We start from the raw sequence: 13893 nt of genomic DNA on the forward strand, positions 1-13893 counted from the left end.
GGTTACTGACATTGGGTCATCCACCTTAAAGAGAGAAACTCTAATGTCTCACCTTAAATTCCATTTCTTTTACTATTGCATAAAACTCTCATTTCCCTTTGGGAGAGGAAAGCTAAAACACTTGACCATGACTCTGGTTAACCTTTATTTGAAGAGTCTTGTAATTAGCAAATTTAGCAGAAACTAAGTGAGTTCACATGGAATTAAACCCTTTCTGCTGCAACAAATTTCACCCGAGCTGGGCTATAGGTTGCAGTACAGCGCTCTGTGAAACACTGTGCCGATGAGCAGCTTTCCCTCGTAGACCGCAGCCACCGAGCTCCCCTGCAGCACTGAGCCGTTCTCGGCATACACGCGTGTCACCGTAGGCTTCTCCGAGAGGATGTTCTGGATACGCAGCACCTGCAGGAGGAAGGGAGAATATGTCCACTGAGATGGCTGCGGGTGAAAATTTCCCACAGATGGAACATCAGTATGTTAATTTAAACAAATTATTTAGATAGGTTGATAAGCTGCCGATAAGCACAACAGTTTCACCAAGTGATTCCTGTGATAGGGCCACCAATTCTGCTTCAGTGAAGCATGGTCCATGAAGCCTGGCGCTTTTTTAAAAAGCATTTGTGCAATAGAGAATGCATCCAACCAAGTAAGGCAGTCAGCCCCAGCATTAGGAATGTGCACATTTTTTCCAGGCTAGAAGTTGCCTATATCTACTTGTTTTCTTACCTTTTCCAGAGAGAGTAAACAACTGCCTGATGTTAGAAAGCTACTGCTATTAAACATGATCACTTTTACAAATGTCTTGTGGAAAGTTTAATACAACACTAAAATCAAATGGGCACTAACCAGCCACCTACATGCGCAACAGCTAGCGCTATGATGCAAATACCTCATTGATTTCAAAAGGAAAAAAGAATTACAGCGTCACCTACAACTGAGCTAGACTTGCACAACTAAGTCTTCTGAGTGAGAACATTTCTGGTCTTGCTTTGCACTCAGTCAATATTTTTGTTTTGCAAAGAGGTGCTGGCTCAGTAATTAACACTGTTCATCAAAATCTGATTGTGTAGCCACAGCTGCACAGCAAGCAGCCTAAGGAGTCCACAAGGACTGAACTGCTCAATGGAAATTACACAGTTGTCTCCTAAGTAGCTGAATAGGTGTTTGTTAGCTGTGTATATATCGCTTGAGTTTTCCAGGTGAGATCAGAAGCTATAAGCTGGGCCACAGGGAGGTCTTTGCTTTCACAAAGGCTGGTCAGGCACCAGTTACGTTATGCCAGGATAAGTTGAACAACACAACTTTCTGGCACAAACAGATCCAAGAGACTAGTAAAGTCTCCCAAAACACACCTCAGAGGCAGGAAGATTTTCAGGACTGTAGTAGATCAGCTTCATCCCATTGGGATGACATCCCGTCCAGATGTCTCCAGTGTAAGGGTCAACAAACAAGTTATCGAGTAGAGTGTCCAGCTGCAGCCTCTACCCAACACAGAGGAAAAACAAAACAAAACAAAAAAAAMCAGAGAAGTTAAAGCTATCAGAAGTCCTAGAAGCTAATTATAACACCATCCTATTTTCAGTCATAATCAGTAGACTTATCCAAGACTCTCATCTCACATAACTTTGACTGAAGAAATGTTTCGCATCATTCCACCGTCCAGGGCTGTTTTTCTTTTTCACCATACCCTTTCTGCCCTCCTCCACACCATGCAAAACCTGCTTGCTGCTCCAAACTCTGTCCTGTGGTTGCGTTCACACCTACATTCACGTTCGTTATTTCTGTGCTTTGCGGCTTCGCCTGCACTGACCGAATGAGACTCCCACTCGGGATCCCTGTCTGGTCGCTGGTGTGAGGGCCAAAGACACGAAGTGCTATGAGGGGAGCACAGCATCTCCGCGAACCCGCAGCAGRAGCCATTGCAAGCACAACATCATACGCGAGTGAGGGGGGGATCTGAAGCGTTCATGGAGACTAACCTGCCAATTTGCATATGCCTCTATTCTGAAACCGCAGCACCTTACCTTCACATGGGTTAAATTCCAGTTAGCATGCTTTTCCATAACATGGACACTATGATCAAGTATATCTGCAACATAGATGTACCTTCAAAAGAAAGAACCTCTTAGCAATGTATATGAGTAAGCAGATACCAAAACCAGTCAGTTCCCCATGTGCAAGCCCAGCTCTTTCTACGAGGAAATGCAGCCAACAGCTTTTACACAGCAACAGAAATTCCAAGCAGACCACAGGGCGCCRAACTGAAGCCAACCTGCTGAGGCACTAATGTAGTTTCACGCGGTGCCAGTTCCTCCATTACAACGCTCTGAAACTGGCCTTGGATCATTAGGTACACAAATATACTTTTTTTTTTTTTTAAGACCACCTGTCTAAACCACATAACTAGTTAATACACTCGTACAGACTTTAAGGCTGTAGAAAATTCCCCACTTTCAGAAAAAATGCTGTGCCACTAGTCCTTCCAAGCATTGTATACAAACTTCTTTATCAGCTGGTTAAAATGCAACAACCTTTGATACTACTGCACGCAAACCACTACATAAAGCAGAAAACATTGCCTATAGTTAGAGAGAGGGACATTTTACTTTTGGTCTACAAACACTCCATATTGCTTATATTTTACAGGTAGCACTTTGCCTTACATGAGCCAATTTAGTCACTTTAACCACAGAGGAACTGCATGCACAAATTAGGATTTCAGGATTCTCTTGTGTGATCCAACAGAGTCAGAGGCAAGGAGAAACTTACTTTCGATCAGGTGAAATGTTAATTCCGTTGGCTGAATAAAAGCCAGCTGCTACTTCTTTAACTTCTTTTGGGCTATAGTAAACAACATTTGACCAAGTCAAACCCAAGAACATCTCCAAGAACATCAAGATGAAGTCAGAGAAGTAGTGGTCATTGGTAGCATAGAAGCTGTCTGGTCCCACAGCTACTATATCATTCACACTAAAAAAAAAAATAATAATAATAGAGAGAGAGAGAAATAAGAAAAGAATTAAATGAGAGCTRTGAACAAGTTTTGCAGGATTGCCCAGAATCCAGCCGTGATACAGTTACTCAAAAGGTGCTGCAATTACAGATGGCATTTCAGATACACACTGTGTTTTTTAGACTGTTTTTGCTTTCAGTTTGTTTTACATGGGCCAGAACTATAAAGCGCTGAGACTTGAACAAGACCATGGGGCATTAATCAGTGATTTGGCTACCTGTTTACAAGCCCACAGAGACTTTCCGCTCTCTTTATTACACYCAGCTGGAAAACAGAGAATCGCTAGGTGTTGTGACAACTTAATTTTTCAAGCTCCCTTCATATTGCAATCATTTTGCAGCAGCATAGACCAAGAAAATTTTGTAGGTAGCAAAAAAAGAAAAGCTAAAAATCTACACATTTTCTACTGTGTAGCAAATTCGGGATAACAGAACATCTGAAGATTCTTACAGGCAGTGAACTAAGACTGGGTTACATGAGAGGAGGAGAAAAGGATGCCAAACTAAGATAATTCACTGGCATCAATCGACAGAGTTTAAGACTGATTTAGTGATATTTCGCAACTATTAAAATTTCTCATTCACAAAAGAGACTGGAAAAACACAGTACTTGATTACACAGCTAAGAAGTAATCAATGAGAGAAACAGGAAAGCCTTTTGAAAGAGAAAAGCTCTCTTATTAATATTACCCTAAATATAAAATTACCTTACTTTGGATTTTACCAGAAGCAGCCTATTCTTAGATGGGGGAAGACTGTATTTGGATCCAATACCTTGACAGAAGGTCATGTCGAACAGTTTTCAGGTGTACAAGAGAATTGTCATCTTCTGAAAATTTAAATACTTCTACAGTGCTCTTCTGATGTGGATGATTCACAACAAAGAGGTACACGGAGTCATCTTAAAAAAAAAGAGAAAAGAAAACAGCTGAATTTCACTAGGCCTCTGCAACTGCTTGAATCTCTAAGCATCCACAGCTCTGACCAGCCTCATTACAGAGCACATGTTGGTTTTGGGGCATTTAGCTCATGGCTTTTCAGAGGCAGAAGGACGAAGTACCAAAGATCTGCCACCCCATACAGCAGGATGCCAGCACAACCGGATCCAGATCCCCAACCTTTGTTTGACTTGTCTCTCTCCTGAGAACTGCCATGTAAACTAGATTTTTACTATTTCAACCAAGGGAGGAAGAAAACAGGGCTCCACCTTTGCATCCAAGCCAATGGGTGCTGCAGGCAGACTCACTGTGGTGCCTGGTTGCGTGCAATAGCCACTGCCGGCTGGGAAGGAGGCCTTCTGGTGGCCTTGCTAAAAACCTCATCGAAAGGACAGGGAGAAGAGAGAGGAAGGAGAGTATGAAGGATCCTTTATTGGTGGTAATAGCCTTCCATGGGAGAACATTAGCCACCTCATGTCTTGGCCACAGAGTACCTGAGATTCTGGGTCTATAATTTACACTTTAGCCAGAGAAGTCCCCCTTCTGGTCACTACTGGACTGTGGAGCACACCTCTTGAAAATCCTTGAGCTCAAGGGTGAGATAGAGTAAGTGACTAAAAGAAACTTGAGGTGGTGTCAACACTTGAAACATTTCCTGTGTTTTCTTTCCTTTCAGTTTATAGAACACCTTTCTGCCTGAAAACGTTTTTCTCTCCCACCAAGTACAGGCTATTGGGAGTGCAACGCAAGGCAGTGAAGGGATTTCTGCTTGCACTCTCTGGGCTGAGGTTCGCTGCCATCTGCAATTAAAGCTCTCTTTACCTTCATCTATGTAAGTGCTGATCCCATGAGGGCTAAACGATGCCAGATCAAATCCACGGCTGATTCTCAGTTCAACTGCTCTTGGATTTTCTTCAATCAGATCCATCAAAAATATTTCCCCTGGCTTGTCTGGTGCAAAGTTGTGCATGCCTGGATATTTCAAACCCTGTAAAATCAAAATGTCACATGATCATTCCAGGGGGAAAGGTAACAGGAGCATAACAAGGCTGAAAATGGTGAAGCCTAGTTGGGACTTGTAAGCACACATCAGGATCTCCTCCAGCTTCCTGCCCCAAAGCAGGCAGAGGAGGGACAGGCTCTGCTCTCCCCAGTGAACCCCCAGTTCACAGTGCAGTGGTGTCAGCAGCACCAAGGCAGTGAGGAGCTGTGCTCCTGGGCACACGGCATCACTTACCAGCCGTGTCAGGCTCCTGACTGGGGCATCCTCCCCATCACCCTGCACCCACCTCCTTCCCAGGGAGATGGGCAAGGATGGGGGAATGAGGCAGGCAGCTGCATACAGGCCAAGCCCTGCTACCAAAATCCCTCCTTTCTTCCTCAAAGCAGCCTAATAAGCCTTCACCGTTCACCCTCTGCCAGCACAGGCTGCAGGCTCATCTTGGAGAGACCCAGCTGCTAGGCAAGCAGAGCACCAGCACCAGGGAAGGGACTGATACGCACAGGAAGACACCAAAAACCCACCCGAGCCTCCGATGCCACAGCAATGACTGCAGCTTCCCACCAGCCCCTCGCCCTGCACACAGCCCCGCATGATCCTGCAGCTCTGGGCTGCATGGCTCATCCCAGCCAACTTCAGCCCTGCAAAACCACGCCAAGGGAACACCTTCACCCAGGCTCCCCCCGTATTTTGAAATCACTCTTTGAACAATCACACTGGGGGAAAAACTGGAAGTCCAGCACAGTTAAGTGCATCCAACAGAAGCACAGTAAAGTCATGGTGAACAGCAGCAGTGTGATAGCTCACAATTTCTGTCATGAATTTTGCAACTTATTGCTCTCTTGAAGTTCCTAGAGCACGTAAATGAAAATAGCAGCTTTTGTTTTAGAAAGCAATTCCTAGCCCTCTTGATTGCAAAAAAAGCTTGAAAACATAAGTCCTAAAGCCCCCCCCCCCCAAAAAAAACCCCAAACCCCACAGGAACAATGAAGTCAACACATAAAATCGGGGGGGGGGGGTTAAGATAGGAAATTAACACTCATTTTTAACAAGGGAGAGGTTTGACATTTCAACGTTTCAAGTAAGCAGCATGAGAGAAATTCAAAGTTAGGCAGGGAGATGAGCAAATGCAGTAGGATACCCGTGTTAGAGCCACCACCACCACCATTTCTAAGTTGAAAAATGCACTTGCTCAAAGAGGAGGAAATGCTGGCTAAGCTGAGTCAAGCCTGTGCTATTCCTCGGGCGCCACGCTTGTAGGAAAAGAGTGCGTCTGGCAATTTCCATCTATTGCTTCTGTAGGGAACAAATCAGGCGAGCCCTGCCCAGGGAGGAGCACAGACACTTACGGAGCTAATGAAGGCCAGCCCATTAGGGAGTATGTCGACGTCTTCCGAACCCCTTTCTGCAAAGACAGAGAAAAACAGTTTTTTCAGAAGATGTTAAGCATTCCCTGCTGAACAACCTTCTGTTGACTGCATCTCCAGCTCTCACAAATGCTCCTTTCTGCTATGACGGCACAACTGATGAAGTGCAGTGGAGAAAGCAGCARCGGCTGCAGTAATTATTAAAAGCGATAGCAAAAGGCCCCCAGCTTTGGCCTTTAATGCTCCATATTCTGCAACAGCACTTAAATTCACTTCTTGCTTCTCCTCCCAGGCTGGCCACAGACACAAGGTGCCCCCTGAGCTCATGAAGTTTCTCTCCCTGTGCTGCACTCCCTGGGCTCACAGGCCACGTCTACACGGGATGAATCACCCATTTTTGACAATTATGATGTTCTGCAGCAACCGATTAGCGCCCACTTTCGATGAAGTGATTTTTCGGGGCAGGACCATAGTGATCACTTGACCCGTACACTTACGTAACGCAGCCTGGGAGAATTTCATACGCTAATTCCAGTAGTTGAGCTGGGACATTTCATTAAGATGGATAGCCAAATATTTAATTAAAGCTCTCAAGTGACAGCAAAACTACCGTATCTGTAACAACTAAGAGGTTTAATAGTTAGACCACATTTTTAACCGTGAGTAATCATTTCCAATTTTGCCCATTACTGTAATATTTCTCCCTGTTAGAAAAAGAAGACCCTTTAGTAAGAACACTAAGTAATTTTAGACTGTGATCAAGTACTCTCCACAGAGTATTTAGTCCAATGCTCAAGTATGTTTGCCAGCCTGCGCTTTCATAGCTTCTCCGAGAAGCCTCCCTGCTTTTCTCCAAAATGCAGCCAGAATTCCAGATAAGCTGGTTTCCAGAAAATGACTGTGTTAAACCCACCTGAGAGCTTCTACTGCAGGAGGAAAACGCTCTCCAGGTTTTATTTAACAAGGCAGCCAACACAGAGCTTTTCCACCCAGCCTTCCCCAGCTCTCTGTGCGGCGGGTGCCAGCAGTGGCTCTGTCCCAGGGAAGACCCCAGGACCCTGCGATAAGCCGGTGGCTCCCCAAATCATGCGTGGCCGGCAGAGACATGCTGGCGCGGAGATCCTGAAGGGCTGCCTGCGGAGGGGGAAGATGCCAGGAGCTGGCTACGCAGACATGGTTTTGGACCTCCATCCCTGTGGGCAGCAAAGCCTTCGAAGGCAGGACAACGGAGAAGCGCTCTGCCTGCACAGCCTGCTCCCGAGGGAAAGAGCCTGCAAAATCCTCAGGTTTCTCGTTTGCTTTTCTGTAACTCCTAAACATCCCAGCACAAGTCTGGCCAAGCTATAATTTATCCAGAGGCCACCGAAAAACATTAAAATACGTCAACACCTTGTGGGGAGGAACCAGATCCCAAAACTCGCCAGTCCAATTAAGTGTGGCAGCTGCTGGGCTACAGCCGGACGTTCCCCTCCAGCAGGGCCCAGGGAAGACGCGGCAGCGCGGCCGCCCCGGCAGCAGCACTCTTTCTGCGTACGGTGGCTGAGTTTGGACTGGGCTCAGGCGGGGGGCCTGAAACATTTAGAAGTGCCCTGAAACACTTAGACCCTCGTGTTTTTCAAYGAAAACTTTGAATTCGGGTGTTTCGGCTCTACTCATATCCTGGTTTAAACAAAATGTTCCTTTCCATTTTTTTGGCCCCAGCTCAATGTCTCGCCAGGCCCACCTTCCTTTTTGAAATGGGCAATTAGTGGCAATTCCCCCCTCCCGGCATTGCTGCACAGACAACAACATAAATACATTTGGAGAGGCTCCCTCACCGGGGTGACACGAGCCAGCCAGCCAGCTTTGCTGCTGCAGCAGACTGGCGCGTGAACACATCGAGTGAGATATAATCATTTATCCCTGCTGAACGAGGCTGCCAAGCAGAGAGAGGAGAAAGCTCATTGGAAGCGGCCAGTTAAAAAGTACCCGTTCATGATGGACGTTATGATGGAAGTAAGAGAGCACTGCACTAAACCACCTGCTGCTACTTAAAAAGAAATTGCACAGCAAAGCAAATTTTGGCCACTTCTCAGCTAGATTTGGGTAAAAGAGAGCAAAAGCAGTGAGAAGACCAATGCAATGCTTATTCAGCTTGATCTTGCTGGGCCACTACTGCCGAGACTGCAGAGGCGAAAGGTTATATACACGGAGCTGCAGGTAACGGCCCGGGCTCATCCTAAGAGGACCCACTCTGGGCAGGCTCTGCACTGCCACTGGCACGGGGCTGCACGAGACCGAAGAGCTGGCAACTTATTCACTAGGTATCTGAAAGTTACCTGCATTTCACTATTTAACTGTACCACCGAACCCACTTTGTCCACTGAGCTATCTGAATAGGTAGGTTTTTTTTAAAAAAATATTAAAGATACCAAGAAAAATCACTGTTTACCCTAGAAAATTTATATTTTATTGTTCTCTATTTTATCATAGTATGAATTATTCTGCAGAGGCACCTAACAACAAAAAATTGGATTTTGTGTCCCAAAGCAAGTGAATTTCACATCTATATCCCCTGCATTTTTCTAAGATGCAAGTATTTACAGCAATTCCTATAGCAGCTTCTTGAACTTAAGGAATTACTTCAGGACATGTGGTTAATTTATTATAAACCACTAACATGATTAGGGCACCATAAAAGTCAGAAGATACTGTTCATTTGACAAATACAGAATTTTCTACATATTTGTGGATGAGGTTTAGGRCAAACTGCAATTTTTTATCAGTTTGTTCAATGTTTGCAGCTGTGTTTATATTGCACAATATTTGAAAAGCAGAACAGATCAAAGTCTTAAAAAAAAAAGAGAGAGAGAGAGAGAAAGAAAGGAGGAAAATGTGCATAAAAATAAGGGTCCACTAGAGAATTTTTCTGTTTGCTCTGGGTTTGGTTCCATTACTACTGATGCATTGCTTTTAACATAATTACAATAGACTACACCAGATGCTCCATGTTTTTCTGTGTACAGAATGGGTAGTTTAAAATTATTTTGTACAGAGCTTATCCAGCTTATTACCTATGTCCCACTTAAGAGACCAGTAGGATTATTTTAATGGTTAAAATAAAAACAGTGTTTATTCAGCTTTATCATGGCATTTTAAAGGAAAAAGGCCCAGAAGGACCAAGATRCACATGTAGAAAGATACCTTACATAGCTACAGTCACTCACATGAGCAGCCTTACAGATCTGAGCCCAGCAAAATCTCTGGTTTGAATTGCATTACTCATGCAGCACCTAGGTGTTAGGGCTCCCCAAGCTCCCTTAGTAATATAACCTGTGCCCAGTCATATTAAGTGAATTTTGGAAGACAGTTGGGGGAAGATGAAAACTTTTTAAATTGCAAACATCCTTTGTTTTCACTATTTCTGCCACATCAGACCCATAGAGTTAGGTTCTTCATTTTGCTTTTTCCTAAAGGCCAGCAGACGACAGCCTAAACGCGATACAAGGTGCCCAGCCCCAGGCGCAGGGAGCGTCGCAACAGCAAAGTGAGAAGCAGAAACAAAACTTTGTAAACTGTTCAGCTGCAGCTGCTGAGCAAAGTGGCATTCGCAGAATTCACCTAATCTTCACGTAAATGTCAGGCACCAAAACCAAGGTATTGTTCATCATTTTGGTTGGAAATTAAACTGAACTGTATTCGCATTTTCCAGCTTTCCATCTTTCCTCAACAGAACAAGCATTTTTGCGAACTCTTGTAAAGAGTGAAATAGTGAAAGAATCACTCAAAAATGATTTTTATATGAATCATCATCAAAGAGGCATTATCCTGAGTCTTGCATGAGTAAATCATAGCTCAGTCTAGAAGACTTGGAGAGTTTTTTCAGGTGTGATTTCTAAAGACTTATTCTGCACATAACCCCAGGCAAGGGAATATTGCATACATTCATTAATTGCTGCAATCTGACTTCATAAAGATTTCTGATTCCTGAAACAAGGAAGAGGCAAGATTTACGAAATCGACCCTGTGACTCAGCAAGGCTGTTAAATCTCAAAGGCAAGGCTTTAAATCTCATCCAAAGATTTCTTTTTTTTTTAAACACATGCAAAATCCATGCAAATTTCAACAGAGCACAGACATTTCCAAAACACTAAGGAGGAAAGTACCCCAGCTATTAAGCCTGTATTAAGCTTGAAAATTAAAATTTGAGGGGTGGGGAGACACATCGCATGTTTAAAGCTATCAATATTATACTCTGGTTATACTAAAGGGAGAAAAAAAATACAGAAAAAAATTCTCTGGTGTTAAATGCTTGACCTAAAGTACAAAGTCAACATTTCAACCACTCTGTTAAACCTCTTCACAGACTAGACTGTGATCACAAATACGACCCCTTGGTCTTCGCAACCGTAAGGTTAAATTGTGCAACCACGCTGAGCTCCTGCGCACAGAGTGGTACAAGCGCTCTCCTAAATCTCCACGAAATGGGGCGTTAGGGGAGGCAATCCTGGCTGGTGTTGAGCAAGCCGGCCCCCGTCAGCCTCTCCTTAGCCGCACGCCCGTGCTATTCCCCGAAAGCGTCCGACCTCGCACAGATCCTGTCCAAGAGGCGTCACCAGCTGATGGCCACCTGACGGCACCCGCCTCAACAGCGGGCGCACCCTCATCTAAAAGCCAAATCATTTCCTAAGTGGCTTAACGAAGGAGAAACATTTGCAAAGTACTGATTTTCAAGAAAAGGGACAGCAACATTAAATGCCAAAGACAAAAGCTATCACGCCAAAATAGCTGGTTTTTCAGTATAATCTTCTGCTGCTGCTTCTCCCTACCTAAGAGTCCAAGTAACAAAATATTTTTGAAAGCTAAATGAGCATTTTATTTTCAGGATCAGGCTCAGAAGCTGGCTTTAACAACCAGTTTTAAACTAAGACTGGACAAAAGCAGAGGACTCGGCCCTTTTGAGCACCTACCGATGCCTTTAACAAGCCGGCAGTTCGGGAGCTCTACTGGGTCGACTTCCCGCGAAGCATTGAGTCTCCTCCTGCGAGCAGAAAGAGCAGAGTTAACCGCACACAGACAGTTTTAAAACAAGTAACACTCCCAGCATATCTTTATTTTAGCTTTATTGCCTGCCATATCCCAGCAACATATCAGCTATAAAATATCACATAAGCAAAACCCAGTACTGACAACAGCAACTGCTCCAAATCACTGCAGTGGTTTGGAGATTTTTTTTTCTTTCAGAGATTGATTCTCCTATACTGAGCAGCTTCAGGGACTTGACTTTGTTCATGAGCTTCAGGAACAAGTTTTCATGAGCTTACATCACCCACTACAGCTAAAACACACAACAAAATGACGTAATCAGCCACACGTTTTCTTCAGGTCTCAGCTGCCTAAATATAGTAGCACTCTGCATAAGTTAGGACCAATTTTTTAGATGAGGAGAGGGCAACCTTTTACTCCATCCCACTGGCCATTTTTGGTGACTAGGTCACCGGTCGTTACACTTTCTTCATTACTTATTCTACATTCAAATTAGCAAGAGTATTGTTGCAAGGCAGGACTACTCATTTCCTAATGCCAAGCAGTACCTGGTACGATGATTTTCAGCAATTACCCCTTTCCTTCATCTTCTCTCCAGCTTCCCACCCACAGCATCATCATTCAGCTGTGCTTATGGTACCCCTGAATACCTACAGTGTTAGATCTGGGCAGGCACTGCCAGACTAGAGGTAGGTATGACGCACACACAGCCAAGTATCTGCTAGCAGATACAAATGGGCATCCACATATTAATTCCTATTTCTCCCTCTCCTCCCTTACGAGATGTGTACGATACTGTATGAAAGGCACCTCAGTACCAGGACCGCTGTGTCTGACCATGTGGTCCCCACACCATAAGCAAATACTTGTGCTTCCACATAAAAATGTCAAGCAAGTGTGCTAGATTGTTTTTTTCAAAAGAAAGCTTTAAAACTAATGTATTCTACTTTTTTGCATCTCTGTCATGCACACTTTCTGAGGATGTACTTGCTCAAAGGATAGGGAATCCTGTATTTAAAGATCCTGTAGCAAAATCTAGCCATGTTTATGTTATAGTTTTAGGCATAAACTTAACAGCAAAATCAGTCTGTGGCATGAGAAATATGTGATACGGCTGAGCAYTGTTATAGTATTTAAGTCCTGCATTCTTTTAATTGCCTTATTTATAAATTTGAAATTGATTCAATACTGTATCTTTGCCACATAGAAGCCATCGGAGTTCTTAACATAAGGCAAGGAAAAGAAAAAAAAGAAAGAAAAGGATAAAAAAAGGCAGGGGAGAGCAAGGGAAAGGAGTCAACTTTAACTCTGCGAGCAGGTTGCCGCTGGGCAGGGCTGGCAGGCGGCCGGGAAGGGTTTCCCACGCTCGCCCCCGTCGCGCGCCGCCTCACCCTCTTCCACGATCCCCCCCGTCTCCTCTCCTGGCGCAGCCTAATCCGCGAGGCCCAGAGGTCTGCGGTTCCCACGCGGCCGCCAGCCGCTCCACAGCACCCGCGTGCCGCTGGCTCGGGCGGTCRTGCCCTACGCTAACGCTGCTGCTGCCTCGCGACTTTTCCCTCTCCTCTCTGCACCAGATTTTACAGAGCAATCGGCAGCCGCCGCGGCACCAGCACAGCCGGACTCCGGCAGCTGCCAGCAAGCGAYGGTAACGTCCCGACGGCATTCCCAGGTAAACACTTCATGAACTGGAATGGRAGTAATTTGAAAGGACACTGGTCACAAGCCTGCAGCATATAGAGAGGCTTTTTCCGAATGTSTCCGTTTATCTAGCTCAGGCAGCCTCAGCTCCGCAGCTGCTAGCCTAGACAGCTAACTGACCTTACTAAAAGTAGATCAGATCTGCAAACTGTAGGGGATGCAACTTCAAAAAAACCCCAGGAATTCTGCTACTTGGTGCAACTCCAGTGAACGGGACCTTTTCCCACCCAATCTGTTATTCTAATTAAAGTCCACAACCTCCCATTCTCCTTCCCAAGACCCAGGGAACAGGCACTGCTTTTCTTTGAGCAGCAACCTCTTACATATTCAAAGCCTCTCTCTCTCCATTTCCTCTTCTCCGGACTAACCAGTCCCAGATCATTCCTTTTTTCCCTGATGGGACTGAAAAACACACCCTCTTATTTTTTTTTTGCTCCCAGTTCTCTTCAAATGGCCAGAATCTTTCCGGAAGCACACTGCTGTTTTGCACACAGTATCCAAGCGGAGGGCCTTATCAATACAGCGGGTTATGAAATGATGACACTGGCTGTTTTTATATATATAAACACACACACACATATATGAACAGTAATGTCATATATGTATATTTTCTGAGGAAAACAGTAATACAGCATTATTCACTTTCAAGTTTTACAAATTAGAGAGGTTCTTCAGAAAAGAACTAGCAACTTTAAAAAGTCAATGGCATAATTCAGTGTTACTTCAATCAGTAATGCACAAGAACTTTACTTAGCAAGGATTTCAAAAATTCAACTATAAGAAGAAAACATGAAATTTAATACCTTTAATGATTAAAATATCTGAGAATATAAACCAGTCAGTTATATCCAAT

The 13893-nt window shown here is 44.4% G+C and overlaps 1 protein-coding gene across 1 annotated transcript; it reads right to left on the bottom strand.

Annotated features, from left to right (window-relative positions):
* Window positions 1–243: 243 nt before the first annotated feature.
* Window positions 244–13005, bottom strand: LOC112976477 (serum paraoxonase/arylesterase 2-like). The gene is made up of 9 exons (XM_026087784.1): window positions 12734–13005; window positions 11267–11337; window positions 6300–6355; window positions 4773–4938; window positions 3787–3913; window positions 2770–2970; window positions 2025–2106; window positions 1353–1481; window positions 244–402 (listed from the first exon to the last, which is right to left on the bottom strand). Exons 1-9 carry the CDS (start codon window positions 13003–13005, stop codon window positions 244–246), a joined length of 1263 nt encoding a protein of 420 aa, XP_025943569.1.
* Window positions 13006–13893: the final 888 nt, after the last annotated feature.

Source organism: Apteryx rowi, unplaced genomic scaffold (genome assembly GCF_003343035.1).
Source record: "Apteryx rowi isolate R43461 unplaced genomic scaffold, aptRow1 scaffold_731, whole genome shotgun sequence".
NCBI lineage: Eukaryota > Metazoa > Chordata > Aves > Apterygiformes > Apterygidae > Apteryx > Apteryx rowi.